The following is a 23,246-nucleotide window of genomic DNA, read 5'->3' as shown; positions in this document are numbered from 1 at the left end:
CAAATACAATTTTGAAAACCAGTATTTTCCTTTAAATTCTCTTTTATTTTGTTTTATTACAATATTTGTCTTTATAAATACATTTTTCTTATTAAAAAACACATTAAAAAAAACAATTGGGGTAGCATTTTTGGGGATGGAAATCATTAATGGCATGTCAGTTAATTTCAACGGGGCAAAATTGCTTAGAGATATGAGCAAATTGACATGCGAGCAAGGTTACAGAATGAATTAATCTCATATCTCAAGGTATCACTGTATGTGATTGTCAAATTGGTGAACCATAAGAAAGGACTATCTAATCCCAAATTTGCTTGTAATAAAGATGACATTATTATTATTATTATTATTAATACAGTGCTCACCTGCAGTGAAACGTTTGGGGGTGCCACCGAGCTGTTGAGCAGACTGTCCATGGTTTGCAGGGCAGCCGCTGCCTGGGAAGTGAGGGCACCAGGGTCCACTCCCCCAGTTCCCACACCACCCATCATACCAGACACATTTCCCCCGCCACCACCGCCTTGCTGATTTGCAGAGGCTGCTGCCGCTGCTGCAACGGCAGCGGCTGCGGCCGCAGCCCCCGACGGGATGAGCAGCTGCTGTTGTTGCTGCTGATGGAGCAGTCTCTGCTTCTGCGCCTGCTGGTTGAGCATCATTTGACGACGCTGGACCAGAGACGGAGACAACCCCCCATGACGCCCATCAGCAACCTTCAAAGGGAATTCATAATAAGCTCAAGTAAAAATGATGAAAAAATATTATACAGATAAAATAAATAGCTGTTAATTTATTAATATTATATATTTTATTATAAAATAACATAAAAATATCCCAGGTTGGGCAGAAACATAGGACACAAAAAGATTAAAAAAAACACTCACTGAACTAAATTTTCGGTGGTGTACATCCACCTTCCTCAGAGTTAGGTAGGAGACTGTCACTGTTATTATAAAATAGTTTATGTATTGTTTTCTTTCATACTTGCTACATTTTTTAAAATACTTCGCTTTTACTAAAAATACGCATTTCTTGCCAGTACCCTAGGAAGAAGGATAGCACTAAGAAGGTTAAAAAAAATCAGAAATAATGCATTGCAATAAGCCATAATTTTGCTATTTATTTTACCATGCTTTGTGTCATTCACCATTTTTACTCGTGTAAGCAGCACCCTCGTGTATCCTGCACACCCCCATTTTTGGGCCGGCTCGCAAGGGGAAAAAAACTTCCTAATGCTTTTTGGGTGCGGACTAATACAGGAAATCGTGATTCGTTGCTAAATCGATAAATTTACGTTACCATGATTATTAAGGTCAATTAACGTTGGAAATGTAATAAATTCCTGCAAAGGTTTCCTAGTTTCAACACTAAACTCTGAAGAAATAAACAATAAGAATTTGGGGGAAAAGGGAACGCGATTTACATTAAAATTTGGAGGATTCGTGTAATCCGCAAACTCCCATTTTTTCTCCGGCATTTACGGAAAAAAGGTGCGCAGCTTTCTTGGGTAAATACGGTTTGCATATTTGACTATGCATCCTAATGAAATGGATGGTTTTTGAGGTTTAACCACGTGAAATTGCTTCATGTTGAATAAAATTTTTTTTTTTATTTGGTACGCATTCTAATTGTAAAAGACTCTGAGAAATAAATAGTAATGCAAAACCAATGGATGAAGCAGGTGGTCAGGTTCCAAAGTTCAAAGATATGAATATCAAAGTAAGGATTTTGTGGTAACAAAACAATTTAACAAGTCCTGGATTCAAAACCTGATCTACCATCTTCTGAGCAGGTATTCTTCTAATTTAGAAACAAATACACCAGACTCCCGATTATCCGGCTGCAGTATATCCGTGTTGCGGATTGTTCGTGCAAGATTTTCACTCTCGCTCAGTATTTTCTGCATTATAAAAAAATAAAATCGGATGCAAAATCATAGGAATTACTGCTTTAATGCGAGGATACACTGGGCTTATTATTTACAATGAGAACTGACTGGCAGAACTGAAAGGAAATTTGGTAGGCAAAATAGGCCAATTTAGGGGTACAAGTCCTTCAACATGTTCTGTAGAACGTGAGCACTAGGAAAGTAGGTGGTGAGGAGAGATAATGAGCAATATTTGTCTGTGCAAGGTTTATTGGAAATACGCAGCTTTTTTCTAATTTTATTTATCAAAAGTTTTTCGGGGTAGCCATGGTGAAGAAGAGAGGTGTGAAGTTTGGAGAGGAACTTTTGGAGGTCTTCAGGATTGTTGCAAATTCTATGTCCCCGGACAGAGAGGGAATAAGGCATAGACCGCTTGGTGTGTGGTGGATGGCAACCCCTTCATAAAACGGAAGCGATCGGACCCTAACTGCATTCGCGGGTGCACCGTATTCCTGTTTTCCAAGCCTCACAGTGCACGTAAATAATGAACATTGCAAGACATTTAAGTGAAAGTTTTGGTTATTCGATTTGGTTTTCCAATTATTCATGCTGTCTCTCCCCATCATTAGACCAGATAATCGGGAGTGTACTGTAAATCATTATCCTAGATGAATTTCTGAGACGATCTAATGCCTGTCAAAGGAAATCATGATAAAAGAACTGACCTGATTTGGTGCAATCCCGTATTGGGGTGCATTACCCCTCAGTTTGCCAATTTGCCCCTTGCCTCCGAGCACTTGCTGCTGCTGTTGTTGCTGAAGGCTTGTGGCAAAGCGAGGTGGTCTCTGCTGCGAGTACATTGGAGGATTGGGCTGAGGGAAACCACCCTGCTGAGTTAAGAGAGAAAATGAAGTTTGAGATCAGAAGTCAACAACAAGATTCTGTGATTGCCAGAACTTCTTTTGAGCAAAGGCTATTATATGTAGGGTACATTATTGCGCATGAACAGCATTAATTTTGCATTTCAGCATGCAATTGTGCCAATGCACGGACACAGTTAAAACGGGCTATTTTGCCATCTCACATCCATGCATTCTAGCAATTCACCGCTTTACACAATGCAATTTACACTGCAATTTTGTACATAAGTAGATTGTGCAATTATGTGTCCCATATAAAATGGCCTTTACCCTTTTCCTACCGATATATCGGCCATCACTGGTAGTGCAAAAACTGCCACAGGACTTATCAGCTTATTTGACTTTTTTTATTTCGTGATTGTGGCCTTTTCAACGGCTGCCATCTCATTTATACACATGTGCTTTATCTCTACTGCTTACTAAGATGGTTTCACCATGAACAATAAAATTAAGTAGCTGAAATAATTTAAAATCTGGAATGTTGCAAATTCCAGAAAATAGCTTTAGCAGTCTTTGCACATCCCACCCAAAATGGGCTGGCATTAAAAGGGTAAAGGCAGTAAGGTGATAGCTGACTTTTACAATATGACAATTATTGACGAAAGCCACAGACAATAGTAATTTTTTATAGCCTTTTGCTTTTCCAGGTCAATGGCTGATTTTGAATTCCCTAATTTCTTTAAAGTTCTCTCAATTCTCTAAATCCAACCTATGTCATCACAGGAAAGAGAGGAAAAACAATGGCAAAAAGAATAGGCAAAAGATCACTTCTCACCACTTGAGATGAACCGTAAGCAGGTGGTGTCGATGCCATTGATGCTGCCGGTGAACTTGGTGCCTTGACAGCGGATTCACACTGCATCAACGACTTCTGTATGGCATTAATAGCCATCTTCTCGTTCATGTCTTGATACGACGAGACGGCCGCAGCCGACAGAGATGACGACGGCCCCACCGAAGAGGCAGGCGAAGACGTGGGGGGTCTGGGAGTCGAGGGGCCTATCTGGGATGAGGAAGAGATGGCCCCCGAGGACGTGGACGAGGACACTGAGCCAGAAGTCGACGACGAGACAGACGACGAGTGAGACATGGAGGAAGAGGTGGCCGTGGAGGAGGGAGTCAGTGGTCCAGACCCAAGGGAACCACCTCCCATGCTATCAATTGCCCCCAAAATGTCCGAAATGGCTGAGGTATCTGAAAGAGTAAGAAAAAGTTGACCATAAAATGACTGAACTATGTCTGACATCCTGGAAATTATGTAGACAGTTTAAGTTATAATTAATAGTTGCGGGCGTAACTTAGTGGAAATCCTTTATTATAGGATAAGAAGAAATAAAAACTTGGCTATTTACGTTACTGCATAACATTATCACCGTGACAATGTTACGCAGTAACGAAACAATATTCAGTGATAATAAATTACCACGTGGATATAGTCAAGTGCAGAAAAGTTTCTCGGGTTTTCCACCAGATGATGTTATCCATGTCTCCCGAAGTTACGAGCAGTGACTTGCTGTTCATCCTCAGGGGATCTTCTGAATGAAAATAGCCAAGTTTTTATTTCTTCTATTCCTACGGAGTTTTAGTTATAGTTAAGGTAACACTCCAACAGTGGCTTAGAAAGCACGACCTCCAGCGCATATGCCACGGTGTGCTCTTGTTCCGTCAATATCTTGTTCAGTAAAACCCATCCTGAAGTTAACATAGAGAAAATGGCTTGGTGGTGTAAATGGCTAACACAACTAACTGGCATTGGGAGATCCAGGTTCGAATCCCGGCTAAGTCAAATAGTTTTTCATGGCAAACTTCATTCTTTGGTACATTTTAACTTTGCACATGTGTCAATCTATACACACTATCAAAAATATACAACAAATTACAACATAATATCAAATGTCTTCCACCTATACCATTCAAGAATGCTCTGAAGAAGTATTTAGTGGGTAACATCTACTACAGCATGAAGGTTTTCATGTTGGGCTCAGGGTAATCTTTATCCATCAGCCACTAAAAATTGTAACTTTTCCTTTAAGCTGTCAAAATTGTAAATATTCCTATACCTCACTTATTTTAACTATGATTTATTTTTATTCTTTCTTTTGATGACTTCCAAGTCACCTGTACATGTGATCTCTAGGAACAATAAAAATTATAATTTTATAACTGCATACAGAGTCACTTGTTTCACATGCCTTACTTCACATGCCATTTTAAAGACATTTTTTCAATCTATTGGGTTACATTCAATAAGAAATTTTGCAATTACTCATGGGCAAAAATGAGCTTTTACGTGTATATCCACCTTAACTTAACCTCACCTGTTATGGTAGCATCAGGCACTATATCAATGACCTCGTCAAGTATGATTGAGAGATATGGATCTGATGACTGGCTAATGTTTTCGCCCCAACTTGAAACACAGCTGAGCGAACTGCTGTCTCCCATCGAGTCCCCGACCGACCGACGATAATCCGAGAAAGAGTCGTCAGGGGAAAGGCCTCTTGACTGGAGGTGCATTTGCTGTTGTTGCTGCTGTTGCTGATTCAACCCTTGGTGCATCTTGGACCCACCGCCCATCTGCTGTTGATGACCACCATGTTGCTGTTGCTGCATGCCATGGTGCATACCCATCTGACCTTCGCCTGGCTGCTGTGAGTTCCTGTGATGGTGCTGTTGCACTCCTGTTGAAGAGGAGAGAGACACAAGATCAGCATTGAAGAATCAGCACTGGAACCAGGTACAGTAGAAGCCCCATATAACAAGTGTGGGATAACGCAAAAAGTATGAATCAGCAAGAGCTAGTCAAGGAACTATTTAAACCACAATGGTTTGCATAAAAAATGAATTCATATTAGTGATTAAGGCTCAATTCCTCACCTGTGCCATTTGTATTTACGAAAGGTTGACTTTGCGATCACACGGTTCATCTCTGGCATTAAATACAACTAAAACTACGGCTTTTCCTCCCACTTTAATGTTCTAATGTTTGTTGCGTCCCGATTCTCTGTGCATTAATTAATTTCTCACTTTCATATCTCATTGCCACTTTAACGTTCTAATGTTTGTTGCGTCCCGATTCTCTGGGCATTAATTAATTTCTCACTTTCATATCTCATTGTTCTTTTGTCATTTAATTTTGTTTGGTAAATTCAAGTCCTTAGGTCTACAAAACCGAAGTGCAAATTATTGCCAACTGGGAAATTGGCAAGGGTTCCAAGACTGAAATTGCTAAGCCATTTCGAATTAATAAGTAGACGTTCTTCACCATTGTAAAGGGAAATGAACAAATTCACGCAGCAGTACTTCAAGAAGAACGACCAAGCACCTGAACAGTATTGCAGCCAGGAGAGCATCCGCAGCTAAAAACTACCCTTTTCCCATGGCTATGCCAACAAAGAGCTGCAGGGATTTTTTTCATCGCTAAAGCCATCACTGAAACTGCTTATCAGTAAATGAGGACGCGTGGCCATACAAAGCAATTCCAGCACAAGGTTTGAAAATGAACCTTATGGGAACAACATAGGTAAACATGAATGAGTAGCTGTGAGAACAGCGAAAAGTGATGGAAAGAGTGACCGAAATAATGATTGTGTGATTTAAAAAAGTGATACCTTGAGTGATCACTTTTCAAGGTCCCAAAAAGGGATTGCTCAAGTGAATACTTGGATGGAAAAAATGTGCACGTGATTCAGGGTTAAACAACACTTACCACCGCCACCACCTCCTCCTCCAGGGCCAGGTCCAGTAGATGGCACCATATGCTTCTGCTCTGCAACTCGGGGCAACCCATCTTGAGGTGTGGCAGTGAGGATTGATGCTGGTATTGGAGGTATCGTCGCCGGTTCAGAAGGCTTCTGAGCCAACAGCATTGCCAACATTTTATTCCGTTGACAGAGATTGCTCTGCCCACTGCCGCCAGAAGAAGTCACCTATTGTCCATGAACAAGAAGTCATGCATCAGTAATGTGAACCTTGATTTTTTTCAAAATACAGCCAAACTTGCAGGCAAAGGCGTCTTTAGGATTTTTTTGCATGGCTTCCGAGAGTTCTGATGAGTGACTTCTTTACAAATTTAGTCTCTTATATGAGTGATGATGAAGCAAGTGCCCAAAGGGAGTGTGGTCCAATAATTATGTGAGGCAATTTTCAACCCCTATGGTTGAGATGCTATGAGATTTCCCACACTCCGACAGTGGCTTAGAAAGCATGACCTCTACAACATGTGCCACTGTAATCTCCCGTGAGACTTCCAAAATGTGAACTTGAAATGTAAATAATAGTAGCAGGCTTCACTAAGTGAAAATTTTTGGAATTTCTTTCATCATTTAAGGACCCACCCAAATGATGGGACATCTAGTGCGATCAAACCTGAGTCAATTTGTAAATTTAAGCGTGGACTACAATGAATTTATTTTGCATTTGACATGCTATCACAAAGCTTTAAACTATTACTTATATTCCATGGAAACAACATTACATACTGTCCAATTTCAGGCCTGAAATTTATTCTAGTATACTGGGACTAGCCACCGTTATAACTTTCGGAAGTTACCCACAATGCCCTAATGTGCAAAATTCCACAGAGGAAAAAATCATTCTTTTCCATGCATAAATTTCCACCGAGGAGATTGGCACCTTGGTAGCTTAATTGGCTAAAGCAGTCAGCTGGAAATCCAGGGATCCTGCTACGAATCCCTGTCAAGGCGAATGATTTTCCCACTGCTGAATTTTATACATCTGAAATTAATTTATGATAGTGGGCACATCAAGGGCAGATTCAGGATTTTTTTCTGGGGAGGGAACAAGGATCAGACAGGCAAACTTTCTTGAAACACACAACAATTACTGTACAAAATTTTCTCTTTACTTTAATATGCAATTTATGAATATGAAATTAAATGATTAAGGCTCCATAATACACAAAACAAAACTAAGGTAATGATAACCGAATTAAAACTCTTGTCTATTTTTTAAGTGTCTGGGATGGGGCACATGCCCAGTGCCCCCCCCCCCCCCCCCAAAACCACCTATGGGGCACACTATAAATGGCAAAGTAGGCTATGCTTACCTGCGATGATCCAACAATCATTGTTGACGAATCCCCTCTGATGAGGTTCGATAAGGGGTTGACCGTGGATGAGGGACTTGGGGTCATGGAAACCTTCTTTTTGGCAGAGGGCCCTGAACCGCCAACAATGTCATCACCTTCTTCACCCTGCCGCTTCCTTACTCTGTGACCACCACCAGAGAGGGAATCCGCAGGTGCTGAAGTCGAAGGGGGAGACTGCGGTGTTGGACCCCCTCCACCTCGGTACATACTCTGTTGAATGTAACAATGAAAAAGAAATTCTTTACTACATACAAACACCTCAATAAGAATCATAATATGAAAGGTGGACTGATAAGGTGGATAATAATAAAGATACAGTAAAGGCCGATTTTAACTCGCCCCACAAAAACCGTGTTTTCATAAATGCCGTGGTTCTCACCATGCCCTCTGTAACTTATAACAGTATTAATTTGATTGCTACTTGTGGGTCTCTTTTTGGAAAAATTAGTACTATCAACTGCCGTGCCAAAAGAAAATATCAAAAGAATATTTCAGTGATTCCTGTTACAACAGATCAGGGATGAAATCTTAAACGATAAAATAACATTTTCAATATATTTTTGAAAAAAAATTTGCTGTAAAAATTTAGCTTTAGAGGTTTTTCTCTGTTTCCCAAGAAGTTTACCGTAGGAACGCGGGTTACCCATAATGTGGGTACGACCCACCCAAGACCCACATATAATTGGATTTTACTGTATTCTTGCAAAGGATTCAGACCAAAGCAATATTTTTTAAATCACAAAGTAAATCCTAAGTTACAGAGTGAGATATCTCCAACACTACGTTCCAAACAAATAGAAAACACACGAAATTCTGCATACAACATTTTCCTCTGATCATGTTGAAATAAAGAATTTACTGAAAGTTCAAAGGTTTTTATTTTGGAAGGCTTAAACAAAAATGGAACCTAGAAAGTTCAAATATGATGAGATCAATAAAGATTAAGCTGACACATCAATTTAGGTTTTAGCAAAAAAAGAATTATAAGAGAAGACTATAAAGTGGTTGTTTAAGGACTTTGGTCAGTATGTGGACTCTGAGATTCACAATAAGATGCAAGAAGGGGAAAGAACAGAATTGGTAAAATTAAGATAGATGAATGAATTTTTTTAGGTTGACCAGCAACAGTATCTGTGAAATAATGCCTGTTCTTCAACCTAGACCACTTTGCACTACATTGTTATCAAACTTATCAATCCACCATGCGATCGCAAATTCATTTTGTATCATTGACTTCCTTTTCCATCCACATTTATATCAGCAAATGATCTCCACAACATTTGAATTTACAACCTATACACTTCTTAAACGAAAATTAAAGTCACAAATGCTAGATAATTTTTATGTGAAAATGAGTGACTTGATCTAATAAATTTTTCAGTCAGTGATAACCCACAAATAGAAGGAAATACTTAAGCCAACAAGAAAGACTATAATATGATCGCATTGCTTCAATCCAATGTGCCATGGTCAAAAGAAACCAACAGAAATAACATCATTGCAAATGAATCGACAATAAACAAGCCATTCGGTTAGCAGCCACTTTCACGCAGGCTGACAACACTTTCTCGACACATTGTCTTGAACCTCCACTCTGAATGCCCACATAAGGGCTTACACACACACACACCACACTGCAATCAGTTGCGCAAGGGAGACAAGCCTCCCTTGTAGACCCACCTGAGAGGCAACATTGGGTGGGGTTTGAGGTGTTGACGCCCCGGAGTGCTGGTGTTGGTGGTGATGCATGGTGTGGGACGGGTGCGGGGACACCATTGGACTGTTTGGAGTGCCTCCCCAACGCTCTTGCCCCTGATCGCCACTGCTCCCGTCCGGTTCCTTCATCAGCTGATTCAAAAGCTCATTCTGTTTCTTGAGACCTGCCCGCGCCTCTAGGTCATCGTCGTCACTCTTTTCATTCAACAGCTACATCAATGAATCAAGGGATTTTTTTGTTCCATTCATCACCAATTACAGTCAAGTACAGAGGCAGATCCAGACATGAGTTATTAAAGAGGAGAAATTCCGGGGAATGTGGAAAACATTCTACCAGTGAAAGGAACTCCTTCAGGCATCGCTTGGAGGAAAAATTTCCCGTCGAATTTGACAATATTTTGTGTATTCCACAGATTTTTATTCAACATCAACTGCAGTTTCAACGTCTGAGCATCATTTCCTCTTTTGTCTCATCCTCAATTTTGTGGACGTTCATTTTAAAAATGAAATGAAAAAACTTAATTTTATTCCATCAATTTATTTAAGATATGATTAGTTTCGATTGCAGCGTCATCATCAAGGTATTGATCTAGGCATCTATCTGACCAAGACATCAAAACTAGTCATACCTTTAAATAAATTGGTGGAACGAAATTTTTTTCATTTCATTATCACCGAGCATCATATTCATAGCAGCATAAATCCTTAAGGTAGCGAACCATGACTATGACACTCGGTCGTTGGAACACAATCAATGTTGATTAAAAATCAATGGAATACACAAAGAATTATCTAATCCATAGATAATAGGGACTAAATCCATTTATTTTCCATGATGAAATAATCCACCTTTTTCATATCCACTAAAATTTTATTTGAAACTCACAACGCGTTTCACTACACTGTGACATATTCATGTGCACTGCCATAGAACAAGGCAGAGAGATATATGGGCAAGGAGTACTGGAGGGAGAAAGGGGATAGGAAAATGACCAGTGCCCTGCTTGCACCACCAGCTGTACACATGAATATGCCACAGTTTGGTGACAAAAATTGTGGAAATTTCAAATAAAATTTCAGTTACTATGTTTGATTATTCTATCATGAATTTTCAATAATTCCCCCAAGTTACACCCAAAGAAATCAATAGTAATTATATTTCATTAACAAATTTGGTATTTTGTTGTTGATCTTGTCCTTACTTCTTGATAAGAAGTTCACCCAGATCATCCATAACAGATGACACTTGGCATGGAAGCATTGAAATATATTAGCATGGCACAAAGCTTTTCTCCTGACCTTCTGGGGGTAAAATTCCCTTTCACCAAAATGGATCCACCACTAGTAAATGTATACGTACTAAACGTATGTTAACCATTAATATGTTTCACACTTTTTACTAACAAGCCTAAGAAATTTTCAGGCTTAGGATTTTACAGAACATGAGCAGACCAAGAAATTCCTGCATCATTGCTTATCAAACTTGCTTGCTGCCCTTTAATTAAAGAGTCTTACTTCTTATTAAGACTATCAAAAGACCAATGTGTATTCTTTACCATTAAAAAGGATTATTGAATTGAGGTCAATAACCAAAATATATGATTCACACTTAAAATGGGAAAAATACAAGATGCAAGATGCAAGCAAAATTGGATTTCATTTTTTAAAAACTGGAAAAATATTTAACAATTTCAAAATAAAAATGAACACTCAAAGAGAAAGCTTAAGATAAAAATCTGGCTTATACTTCAATTACTAAACCATAAAAATTGGCTGCAAAAAATAATAAGATTGCAGGGCCGAGGGAATTATTACTTGTTACATGGCTGAGGAAGTGATTGCTTACATTCATCAGGACTGATACGAACTGATGTCACTCCAGTCTTGCTCAGGAAACAAAATGAAGTCAAATGCCATCATTTCACTCCCTGAACAAAATCTGCTGCTCTGTGAAATGCTCACAGATATTGTTTACCCAGGAGAAGTTCAATAAAATCAATTACGTACTTCTCTCTCTTTATCCTTTAAAAACATCCGTATTCACCAAGATTCAAGTCGGACAGCATCTGAAGAATTATGTCACACAAGCAATACTTTTGCAATATGAAGTCTGGAAACTCTATTATTACATGTAAGCCTATTCATGGTAGCATCCAGCACATATTTTATACTGATTAAAATAATACATAAAAACGAATATGTTACGCGATGAAAGACTGACAAAAAATGATTATCCAATGCTTCAAAAATAATTTAGTGGAAATGCATTCCTAATGTTGTTCTATACCAGTAACAATCGTACAAAACTATATAAAAACTCAAAATACATTAGTATCAGAAGTTCAACTATGAAGTGCTCAATGATTGCAATTATAAAATTTTCTTGCCCAATTTAAGGATTCCTGGGTAGAGTATGATTCAATCCAGCAGTCTGGCTGACATGGTTCAGTTAATTTATAACGTTACTAAATGAGAAAATTTTCAAATTTGCCAACTATCATTTTTTATGTAAGATAGCTTTCAAATAGTATGATCTTCTAAATAGGTAGGAAGGTAAATTTTGAAGATGAACCATTCCATTTTCCAGACAAATACTGCTCGACCATAAATTCATTGAATTACAATGGCTACTCATCAACCACTGATTTCCTACGTGCAACTTAGATGAAAATCATTAGCATACCTTTAGAAGCATGTTGTTACCACCCGAATTCCTGCTGTTGTCACCACCTGGAGAGGGGCCGGCGCCACTGCCAATGGATGGCATCCGTGAGATGCTACCCCGACGGCCGTCTTCACGCCCACTGCCGTCTTCCTCCTCATCCTCCTGGTTGAGGAGACCCTTCAGAATCTGGTTACGATTCCGACTGGCCGGCGACGCCGAAGAAGACCCCTCTGAAATGTCTTCCATCTCGTCGTCTGTGCCGTGACGTTTCGTCAGCAGGCTCCTCAGCCGCTTCGACTCGGCTGGGTGCTGAAGCTGCATCGGCATGGAGGGCGGCGGGAGGCTGGCACGCCCCCTACCAACTTCGGGATCTCTAGGAGACGACTCCTCCCCATAGCCCGGAGTCCGCGGCATCTGGGCTTGCTGTTGCGCCTGAACCGTCTGCTGCTGTTGCTGCGAGGGCATCTCCCCCATCGGGCTGAAGGGAAATGAGCCGCCAAAGGGCGAGGAGGACGCAGGACTGGGCCTCATGCCACTGGAATACGGGTCCAGGGGGCTGGGGCAGATTCCACTCGCACCACTGGGGCTGAAGGCAGTCACGTTTGGGGGCGGGCCAGGGGTGGACGCGGGGGTCAGGGACCGCACCGAGTCTGGCCGAGGGGGGTGGTGTGTGTCGCTGCCCATGCCCCAGGACGAGGGTGGGGTGGGGGGATGCCTCCTAGAGGCAGAGTCGGCCGATGCGGTGGTTGTCGAGGGCCCGTCGGGGCTGCTGTCCGGGCCGATCACGTCCCACGAGGAGGAGGTGGGGAAGAAGTCGCCCAGTGCGGGAAACTCACCGAGCCCATAGTCATTGGGGTTGAGGGGGAAAGGGCCAGGGGAGGGGGAGGGGTCGTGGGTTATCTGACCGTTCATGCTCCCTCCGGCACCTTGCGGGGACTGGAGGAGGCCACCAACTGAAGCATTGTTGCTTCCACTGTTACATGTACTTTGTTGGCTCACTGAGGGGGGAAGGGAACGGGGAGAATTCCCGGGGGGATTTAGGGCACTGTTGTCACTGTTTGCGTTGGCTAGTTCCTGGTCCCTGTAGGAAAGAATAACATGCTTTGATTTACCCCGAAAGATTCCTCTTGGCAGAACCAAAAATACTCCACCAACACACACACACACACGAGTATTTTTAGCAATTAAATGAATTTTGATTATAAAAATTCACTTGGTCATGAAACAAAAACTTTTATTACTGCTCTTCAATTCATTTTCTCCATAAAATTGAGTTTGAAATCAATTGAGTCTCTACAACTTTTACAGGACACAACTAAGAATGATGTTACAATGATATCAGAATTCCAAAAACTTGCAAACCATTGCTTTATAAATGAGTTTTAATTATTTGCCAAGAAATACTTACAAATTCAAACCACACAATGAATAATCATGGCAGATGCATTGATCTAGATGCCAGACATCTTTAGCAAGCATAAACGTACTTGTGGAAAGGTTAAAAAGTTTTGATGGAAAGAGGAGGATTCAAACAGATTTGCACCAGGCACAACATTAAACTTGAAAATTAATTTATTCCTAAAGGGCTATTTGATTTTAAATTATTATCCAACATCCTTGCAGGACAACAGGACGTAAAGGCCAAAACAAAGCTTCCAATACTAGTATGTTACAACTCTGCCCAAAATAAAGGAAACACCTGTAAGCAACCACTTCGGTAATTAATTTTATAAGTTAACCACATTAACACATCCACCAGGGTTTCGAGAGTGGCAGTTCAAACAGTTTCAGGGTTATCCATAGAAAGTTCCTTAAAAAAATATGCTGTTTCATACTTTAACTATTACTAAAACTCCTAAGATGAAAATTTGATGCCAGAGATGAAAAAATGTTTTAGGAATTATGAAAGGGTTATGGGAGTGGTGGTTCAGGCAGTTATAAGGTCGCCCAGAGAATTTCCTGGTGAAAAAAATGCTATTTCATACAGAGAAGACTAATATACAGGGTGGCTTGTATATACCTAGGTATTATTAAACAGATGCAGAATTTTTAATATTGAAATAATTATAATGAAAAAAGTGTGTACATGTAGGACATTAAATAAGGAGTTGATAATCAGATAGTCCACTGTATCTGATGGGTAACACCAATGACATCATTTTTATGCAAGACGGCACACCACCTCACTTTGCAAATGTCATGCTGCATGGTTGAATGAGAAGTTTCCAGGACTTGGGAGACGCAGACCTCATGAGTGGTAAGCTATAAGATCAGATCTGACACAATGAGACTTTTTTTAATGGGGCTGGGCAAAGATAAGATATACTGGACAAAACCACACACACTGGAACAATTAGAAGCAAGGATTCGTAAAGTTATCAACAATATCCCACGCAACTTCCTCCAGAAAAGGGTGTACTCCATATCTGGTCTCTTGAGGAAATTGGCCAATGCCACAGGCACTTGAATTGAATTTTGAATACATCAAGATTCTAATATAATACTGTACAGTGAGTCCTCGTTCAACGTCACCCCGTTTAACGTCATTTCGCGATAACCTCACGAAAATTTTGAGACCGTCATTCGTTTATTGCACCTTCGCTTTGCGATAACGTCAAGGCTTTTAAATTTCGCGCTAGAAAAAAACGCGAAGCGGCGGGCGTTACAGGTTGTTCGTTTTGCGGGCGGTAATACAGTCAGTCTAAATGAAGTGTAAAACGGTGCGTTTATTGTTAATTGCGATTACGGTTTTAGCAAATTTTCTGCTAAATGAATTCTTAGGTAGGTGCGCAAGGTTTTACTTGACATAATGGTTTTCAGGAACCTAAAAAGTTATTTCAAGGAATTTTTCCGTGTAGAACTCGTGAGTTTTTGTCGTCACTTTTTTTGCCGTGTTCACAATAATTTTGGCTCCTGTAACTGCGACGATGTTTAAGCGATGATGATGCCCAGGCAACGCTCGCCCGGGCGACCACCATAGCGAAGCCGAAAAGCAAATGTAGGAAGATACAAAAATGGAGAAGAATTTTTCGTCACTGCTGCTATTGTCATAGATGAAGACAGGAACACGTATTTATGCCATAGTTTGGCATTCCCATCGTAAAAAATGCCCCAGATATTATACGCTAAAATTTTTTCGCATAGGAATTGTGAGGTCTAGGAGCCGATATTCACTTTTTACATTGTTTCTTATGGGATATTATGCTTCGATTAACGTTATTTCGTTTATCCTCACATTTTTCAGGAACGGTAAGTGACGTTAAACGAGGACTCACTGTATGTATGATACTAATTTCAATAAATTAGTACTGTTAACATAGAATCTATTCGTCTTTTTCGATACCTTATTTCTTTACCAGCCACCCTGTAGACTTACAGGCTAGACACTAGACCACATGGAGACTCATAGAACACTACTTACCCTATAATTGAATGGGTGGCCATGATGAAATCCTGCTCATGAGGGCTGAGAGAGGAGGACGACCCTCCGCCTCCACCTGACGGAGACTTGAACAACTTTGACTTAGTCTGAACATGGAGATACCTGTCCGGTCCTGTGACACGAAGGCGGTACATGCCACTTGTACTGTGGCCATTGACAAGCGTCTCCTTAAAGTGAGCAGCCAGCTTGCTCTGGTCCTGCTGATGACATAGCTCCTGCACGACAAGGCCCATTAGGTCCTGGACACAAGTAAACAAGCAAAAATACATTCATCTTATGGCTGAAAGAAAAACATCTCCGCTGCATGAATGGAAATGAAGAATGATCGACAGAAAGAGATGGCAGAGTAAAAACAATGATGGGACACCCACAGATATCACAGGTAAAAACAGTGAGCACAACTAAGAAGAGTGATCAGAGTAAAGACAACTAACTGGCGAGAGCAATGACACAAACCTTGTTTAGGTACTGAGAGTAAGTCGACGAGACACCACTAGTGTCAACCCCGATTATGCGACCATTTGTGTCCAGCTTCATCGTGAACTGTTCCACTATGGGTGTGCTGGTCGTGCCGCCAATAGGGCCAGGCCCTCCGAGGGCCAGGGGAGGATGTCCTAGGGTTGGGGGTTGCTTCTCGTTCGAGGGCACCCTTCGAGCCACGCACATCAAACACGGACCAACTTCACTCGACTCTGAGGTCACTTCTCCACCGCTGCCACCCCCACCACTGCTGCCACCTTCTTCAGATTTATCATTTGGGTAGGGGAAGAGCATAGAAGAGATCTGGAAAGAAAATTTGAAAGGGGCATGAAATTAAAATAATAAGTGGTCTGTTTGCTTAATAGATTATTATTATTTATACCATGGCCCTTATATACTGGTTGCTAATCTCCCGACATATTCCGGCTCGGGATTGTTGCCTGAGATTCTGCTTTTACCCCTCAAACGAAATTCTGGGCACAGTCGCGCTACCACTAGGGGAAATATGGTACTAACTGCGCTGTCGAAAGTGTGGTCGAAAGCATATACCGCTGCCGACAGCGCAGTTAGTACCATATTTCCCCTAGTGGTAGCGCGACTGCCCAGAGTTTCGTTTGAGGGGAGGCGAGTGAGGGGCTTGAGGGGTAAAAGCGGAATCTCAGGCAACAATCCCGAGCCAGAGATTAGCAACCAGTATATAAGGGCCACGATTTATACATATACATTATAACCTAATAATAACTAAATAATTATAACAACAATCAGTTCTTATTATTAATATTTAATTATATAAATAGATATATATTATATTATTAAATATTTATGAATTCTTTCTTTAAAGTTGATTCCAATTTCTATATTTGATTACATATAATAAGTCTGCTTGGTTCTTCAGTTCAAGGTTCCGTGAGTTCTTGAGCTGAAGACCACAATCAGAACCAGAGTCAAAAATAATCTACATGTACCCAAATAATTAGTGCAAAATCCAATTTCAAAGATTTTTTACAGCACAATTTACTTGAAATACATTTCAAAAGAGCTTTTAATCGACCCATTTCCTCACAAAATTACTTAATGTGTTATTTAATGAAGATTTCATGATACACTAATGAAAATCACTGACAGCTATTGAAAATTAAGCAGTGAAAAGGAAAACTTGATTGAGACCCAGAACAGAAAATAAATACCTAGTACAACCATATAATTAATAATTGGTGCATTATAAGTTTAACAACTTCATTTAAATTTCACAGCACAAGTATGTCTACTCTACTTCCCCTATTATAGAAATCAATTCAATGCTCGTCTTCCTGTGAGCACCTTCCAGAGAAGGAGAATTCAATTCCCACCTCCTCCTAAACTAATGTAGGAGTTATGGTAGAAATGGAGACATATGTCCAAACAATTCGCATATGCATGCATATTAACTCATGTTATCCAAAAGAGAGATGAATAGCATAAAAATTAATTAGCTATATAAAACAGGAGGCTAATAGTTAAAAATTAATCACAGCAAATCTTCAGTTATCCATTTGAATGAAAAGCCGCAAGAAGAAACAACGGCTAAATACTAATGATAATTTAACTAACAAATCTTCCTTTGGTTTCCATGCTATGCTTTCTTTGCATCTTTTGAGCTTATCCATTAAAAAACTAATTTTTAAAGGATAGAGAGAGTTGGAAAGGGAAAATAAAGGAGAGTAGGTATAAGGGACGGTTCTTGGGACTGGTTAGGAAACTGATAGATAATCTTCAAAGGAATGATTAATTCAACAAAGTCAATAGGCACTCAACTCTACTTGTATACCCCTACTATAAATGCAATACACTTCTTTGGGAACTAATTAAAGCCCTAACAAATATTTACCTGCATATTCTCATACTTAGACACCCTCTGTTGCTTCTCCTCCATCGTCTCCTCCCGATCGTCGGGAGGTTTGACTAGCAGTCTACAGTTAAAGCTGCGGCTGCGGGAATGCTGTTGGGGTTCATTTGTCCATCCTGTAACATTAACAGAACCACCAGCTTGAAGAGATGTCAATGATTAGCATATCAGGATATTACTCTCCACTGGATTTAAACAAAGTTCAAATAATTACGCAAGAGAATATCAAAGTAAGTAACTCACCTAATGGAAAGGGTTGAAGGCTGGCGCTGAACCTTCCATGATCACCATGATGGATTATATTATAAATACTTTTGCCGAGTACCTCGTCACGGGTATAACGGATAAATTGACATACGTTTTCTGTCACAAATTCTACTTTCCCTTCTGTGTTGACCACAAAGAGGAAGCCCTCGAGGGCCTGTTTGAAAAGAAGAATCAACATTAATAACATGTCAAAAACTTAATCTGATTGGCAATCTATGCAAAATACAAAAGCATTTCTATATAAAAGTCATAGTTTAGATGAGGAAAAGTTATCCCCAAAACTCAGAATTATCTGCAAAACTTGATACAATGAGACGAAAATGATAATAATATTGTAAGACTTAAGATTAATTATCATTATGAATAGTAGCCACTCACCAAATTTCATTGCCATGTATCACCACCAACAGAAATCAATAACTTTTTTTTAAATGTATTTCAAAAAGAGACTCTTCATTAAAAACTAAGTCGACAACTTACTTACTGTGACATACCAAGCTATTGGCTTTTGAATTTTGTGGAACATTAATGTATCTTTTTTGTATTTAATTGTTATTCAGTATTTTTGTATTCCAAATAAACATAACCAAATCATAATATAAAAAAACTGTGCATTGGTGATACAAACTTCTTTATATTTTGGGCATTATTCTTAAAGTCTAATAGAGAGCAACTTTTGATTTTCATTCTGCACACAATTTATAAACTATGGGGGGAGGGGAGGTGGGATGGGGGAGTATATCACCTCCAAAGCCTCAGAAAAATGAAAACAATTATTGAAAACAACTGTCCAGTTTTGACACACAATAACTGCATCACATGCAAATATAATATAAATAATCTGCTTAGAGTTAAAGACCATTATTAATATCATGGCAGTGGGATGACACTCTCAATACCGAATGGGTATAATAATGTCCGGGGGAGGGATTGCCCTCCCAGGTCCCCCCATTCCCCCTAACATCACATTCCTAGTTACGCCACTGATTAATGGTAATAACCTAATCAGATTACCAAAAACATTTGAATAGGGTGGTTTACCTTTTTTTGCCTAAATCGAAATATTATTACTCCTGGAGCATGTATTTCACGCTTTTAGATTTTTAAATTACAACATCTATTTTTCACGATTAAATGAAAACTGAAAATTTTCAAGCGCCCGAAAATGCGATGCAAAGTATGAATGCCAGGAAAAGCCAGTGTGACGTCTGGTCGCTGCTGTGTGAGGCCACCTGGGTGTGAGGCTAGGAACACCACTACGATGCAGGCTGCTTGCTGCCGAGCATGGCGGTAGCATAGAGTACCCTGCTAGCAGTTAGCACTTAGCTTAAATATGGATTATTAATACCCTATCAAACGAAGGCAACTTTCTGACCTTGGCAATTTTAATAGGTGATTATAAAGAAAATGTTTCCCTGAGCTTTGTGCCTCATGCATGCATTGGTAATCTCAGACGATGTAAAACCTATTTCTACTCGTATAGCATCTAGGTCCCGGTGATATCACGTGGAGTGGCATCGCATGGGTGCCAATCTGGCCTTTATCAAATTGGGTTAAAGTGACCATTGACTATCGTCTAAACTGAGATTTCTAAAACCAAATAATTTGTATATTATGAATACACTAATGGTGGGTGACGAATGGCAATGCCTTTTGTTTTCTTTGATGAAGGAAACTACCCTATCAGTAGAATATTTTTTAATATAGTTGGATGCAGTAAATCTATTCCATTACCTCAAGAAGTAGTGGCCCAAACACTTCATTTGCTAGGATGGTTGGCTTGGAGGAAGACACCTCCCCCTGCTGGACAGCATCGCTGCTAGAACCGCCTTCCTGTTGCTTTATGCGACGGATCTGTCGAGAGAGGCGACACATGACAAGTTACAGCAGACAAACAGTCACGGCCATACGTGGGACACGAAAGAACGACAAAACTACACTTATCATCACACAACACACAACGGAGCATCATAAACCCCTTTCATAAGAATACAAAAATGTGGGAACGAACAGGTGGTTGGGGGCAAGCAAGGGTGCATCAATTGCTCACGCCACATTGCAATACTCTCTCTTTTCACTTTAAAGTAGGACAAAATAAATGAGGAAATGCCAAAATTTTCATGGAAGAAATGGAAATAAAGAGCATGAAAGACAAATGATTAGGTGAATGGAGTACGAAAAATAAGAGAAAAAAAATAGGGAAACAGTATAATGAAAGTTTCATCGCACCATCAAATCACATGTTGCTGTTACCTGGTTGACTGTCTCTTGGAGGATGGCACACTTGTCCGGTTTGACGGAGAGCGAGCTCATTTCAGCAAAGCTGGCAGAAATCAACTCGGCCAGCTCTTCTATGTACACGTTTTCCTGCTCCCTGCGGCGCTTCTCATTAAGGCACTTGTTCCTGCAAAAAAAAAATTACAGCAAGTGATCAACCAAGAGGAAATGTCAGCATTACTGTTGGCATGAAAGTGTGGCCACAATACACGATTGAATTACAGTAAAACCTCTATGTAGTGAACCTCTTTACATCATAACCCTCCATACATCTTACCACCCCTACGGTCCCGTCTGATTTACATGTAAATTTATAGACAAAGCTCTTTGAAGTGAACCTCTTTCTATCATAAAACCCCCACTTATCATACCAAGGAGATATCCCCGAGACGGCCCAACTACCTCCGCAAATCGTACCAAGACAACAAGAGACCATTAATGCAGACGTGATTACGTAAATGGAATGACATTTTCAGCAATAAATGTTTCACTCTTTTTTTTTCTTATATACCTTAATATGCAGTAATTTTCACGTTAATCATTAGTTGTGGCCATTTTGTTCAATATGAGAGCATACCTAACAGTAAATAAGAAAAAAGTATACAACTATCCTAATCATTTTAAGTGACTGTTGAATTGAGAGAGATCACATCATTTTCTCTCGAATCATGGTAAAAATCAAGCGATAGCGCTCGCTTTCTGTAATTATTAAATAATAAATATATGTTCGCTGATGCATGCATGTGTGTTTAAACACATAAATACAATGGTTTAAAATACAGTAGTGCCTTTCATTTCCAAAGGATATGAAAAAATGGTGCCTATGACTAAAACCTCTCTATGGTGAACCTCCATACATCAAATTGCCCAAATTTTGGTCCCCTTCATTAATATGTAAAGAGGTTTTACTGTATTAAATTATTGGAGAAACAGAATACGTAAATATAAAAAGAATGTTACCATCATAGTCAACGTTAATAATTAAACATCATACTGTCAAGTTGGCGGTTTGAGGCGTCACTTTGGGGAATTTACTCATGATGAATGAACATTGAACTTTGTTTTTCCACATAAATATTTATTTAATCACGACTAATTTTAATCGCTAATTCTGGTTAATATGGTCAGGTATTTAAGACGATATTTCAATGTACTCCTCGCCTGAGGATGACGCAGTGCGTCGAAACCGCAGTCGTGATTAAATAAATATTTATGTGGAAAAACAAAGTTCAATTTTCATTAATCATACAGTCAATGCCCATTTTGAGTAGGACAATTGTGGGAAGAATGCAAGATTTCAGACTTTTAATTATTTCTATTGTGTAAATGTTACTTATTACACCTGGATTACTCCTAATTATATAAGGAGCTTAAAACCATGGAACATATTGACACTTCTACAGCCAGCCTCATTTTCCTGGCCCTGGGCAGGTATGTAGGAAGCCCCACCAGCCCGCCAAACCTGTGAGGGAGTTTCCTGCATAATGCATTTGTGTAGTAAACCATCCCATGCACTGGAGTATTTTTTGAGTGAATGTTCTTTGAATTTAAGATACTAACCTCCGGGTTTTATAGCTCTTTGTCTTGAGAAAATTTAGAGAAATTTTTACATGCTGAAAAATTGCTAGCTTTTACAGTTGACAAGAACACAATCATGGGCATACTACCATACATATCAGAAGTACTGAAGACATTATTACTTTCAATTGTAAATTGAACTTTTCAGTTTTCATAATTATAAAATGCTCGTGACAATGTTTTCTTTCACTTTTTTAAAGGTGGTATTAGTCTTCAGGGGTCTCTTGACCTCTGCATCACGTCCAGGGCCCTCGGGTAGCCACTATGCCCCTGTCCCGCTACACGCAAAGAATGGCAAGTTTTATTTGTATGATTTAATTTGGGAAAAAATTTACAATTTGACAATTAAAAAAATCAGCAGAAGGATTAGCCCATGGCATTATTCCTGCACAACCCTTTAGCCAAGAGAGGGTTAAGAAAATGAAAAAAAAAATCATAACTATTGTTATTGCAAAATCTTGGGTCGATAAATCGACCTGAGACAGTTTTCACTCATCCTAAAAAAGGGGTGATATAATGGTCCACCGGCAATGGTTTAGTTACCCAGTATTTTACCAGATTATTTGCCAACTGATTACCAGAAACAGCAAACCGATGATCCACCAGATAATTACGTGCCACATCGAAACCTAGGTCGTACATTAAATATTTATTTGGAATTACAAAGTTTTCTTTACTTTTCATTATGAAAATTACTGCAACTGGAATATGCCAAACAAACTTACTAAAGTGAAATATTTGGTACGCCATAGAGCCATACTCAGAAGAAAAAGGATAGTTCATCACTTCATGACATTAAAATTATATCAAATGGATATATTTTTTTACAAGATTTTAACACAAAGGCCTGACAAGATGATGGAATTTATGAATGATTGAAGAAATTAGGATCACTAACTGCTGGTGAGGTTTATTTAGTTTCATCATCAGATCAAACTGCACTCCTGAGGCATTTTAAGAACATGCCAATTAATCAGGGCAGATGATAGATAACTGTCAACAGAAATGCAAAATCATGACTTGATTGATCACCTGGATAGCC

The 23,246-nt window shown here is 39.6% G+C and overlaps 1 protein-coding gene across 5 annotated transcripts in view; it reads right to left on the bottom strand.

Moving 5' to 3' along the window:
• Positions 1 to 23,246, bottom strand: part of LOC124168024 (nuclear receptor coactivator 2-like) — a 304,024-nt gene that overhangs the window by 44,284 nt on the left and 236,494 nt on the right. For 2 of the 5 annotated variants that reach the window (XM_046546108.1, XM_046546111.1), the window contains exons 3-16: positions 20,603 to 20,753; positions 20,084 to 20,203; positions 18,326 to 18,503; positions 18,065 to 18,222; positions 16,174 to 16,500; positions 15,697 to 15,956; positions 12,294 to 13,356; positions 9,575 to 9,820; positions 7,853 to 8,104; positions 6,494 to 6,713; positions 5,103 to 5,465; positions 3,560 to 3,978; positions 2,590 to 2,754; positions 366 to 710 (exon numbers count right to left, since the gene is read on the bottom strand). In XM_046546108.1, coding sequence (XP_046402064.1) covers positions 366 to 710; positions 2,590 to 2,754; positions 3,560 to 3,978; positions 5,103 to 5,465; positions 6,494 to 6,713; positions 7,853 to 8,104; positions 9,575 to 9,820; positions 12,294 to 13,356; positions 15,697 to 15,956; positions 16,174 to 16,500; positions 18,065 to 18,222; positions 18,326 to 18,503; positions 20,084 to 20,203; positions 20,603 to 20,753 — 4,267 coding nt within the window. The remainder of the gene's footprint in view (positions 1 to 365; positions 711 to 2,589; positions 2,755 to 3,559; positions 3,979 to 5,102; positions 5,466 to 6,493; positions 6,714 to 7,852; positions 8,105 to 9,574; positions 9,821 to 12,293; positions 13,357 to 15,696; positions 15,957 to 16,173; positions 16,501 to 18,064; positions 18,223 to 18,325; positions 18,504 to 20,083; positions 20,204 to 20,602; positions 20,754 to 23,246) is intronic. The other 3 variants (XM_046546109.1, XM_046546110.1, XM_046546112.1) reach the window with 3 other exon arrangements.

Source organism: Ischnura elegans, chromosome 11 (assembly GCF_921293095.1).
Source record: "Ischnura elegans chromosome 11, ioIscEleg1.1, whole genome shotgun sequence".
Taxonomy (NCBI): Eukaryota; Metazoa; Arthropoda; class Insecta; order Odonata; family Coenagrionidae; genus Ischnura; species Ischnura elegans.
The sequence above is the reverse complement of the archived record's forward strand: the minus strand, read 5'-3'. Positions and strand labels throughout refer to the sequence as shown.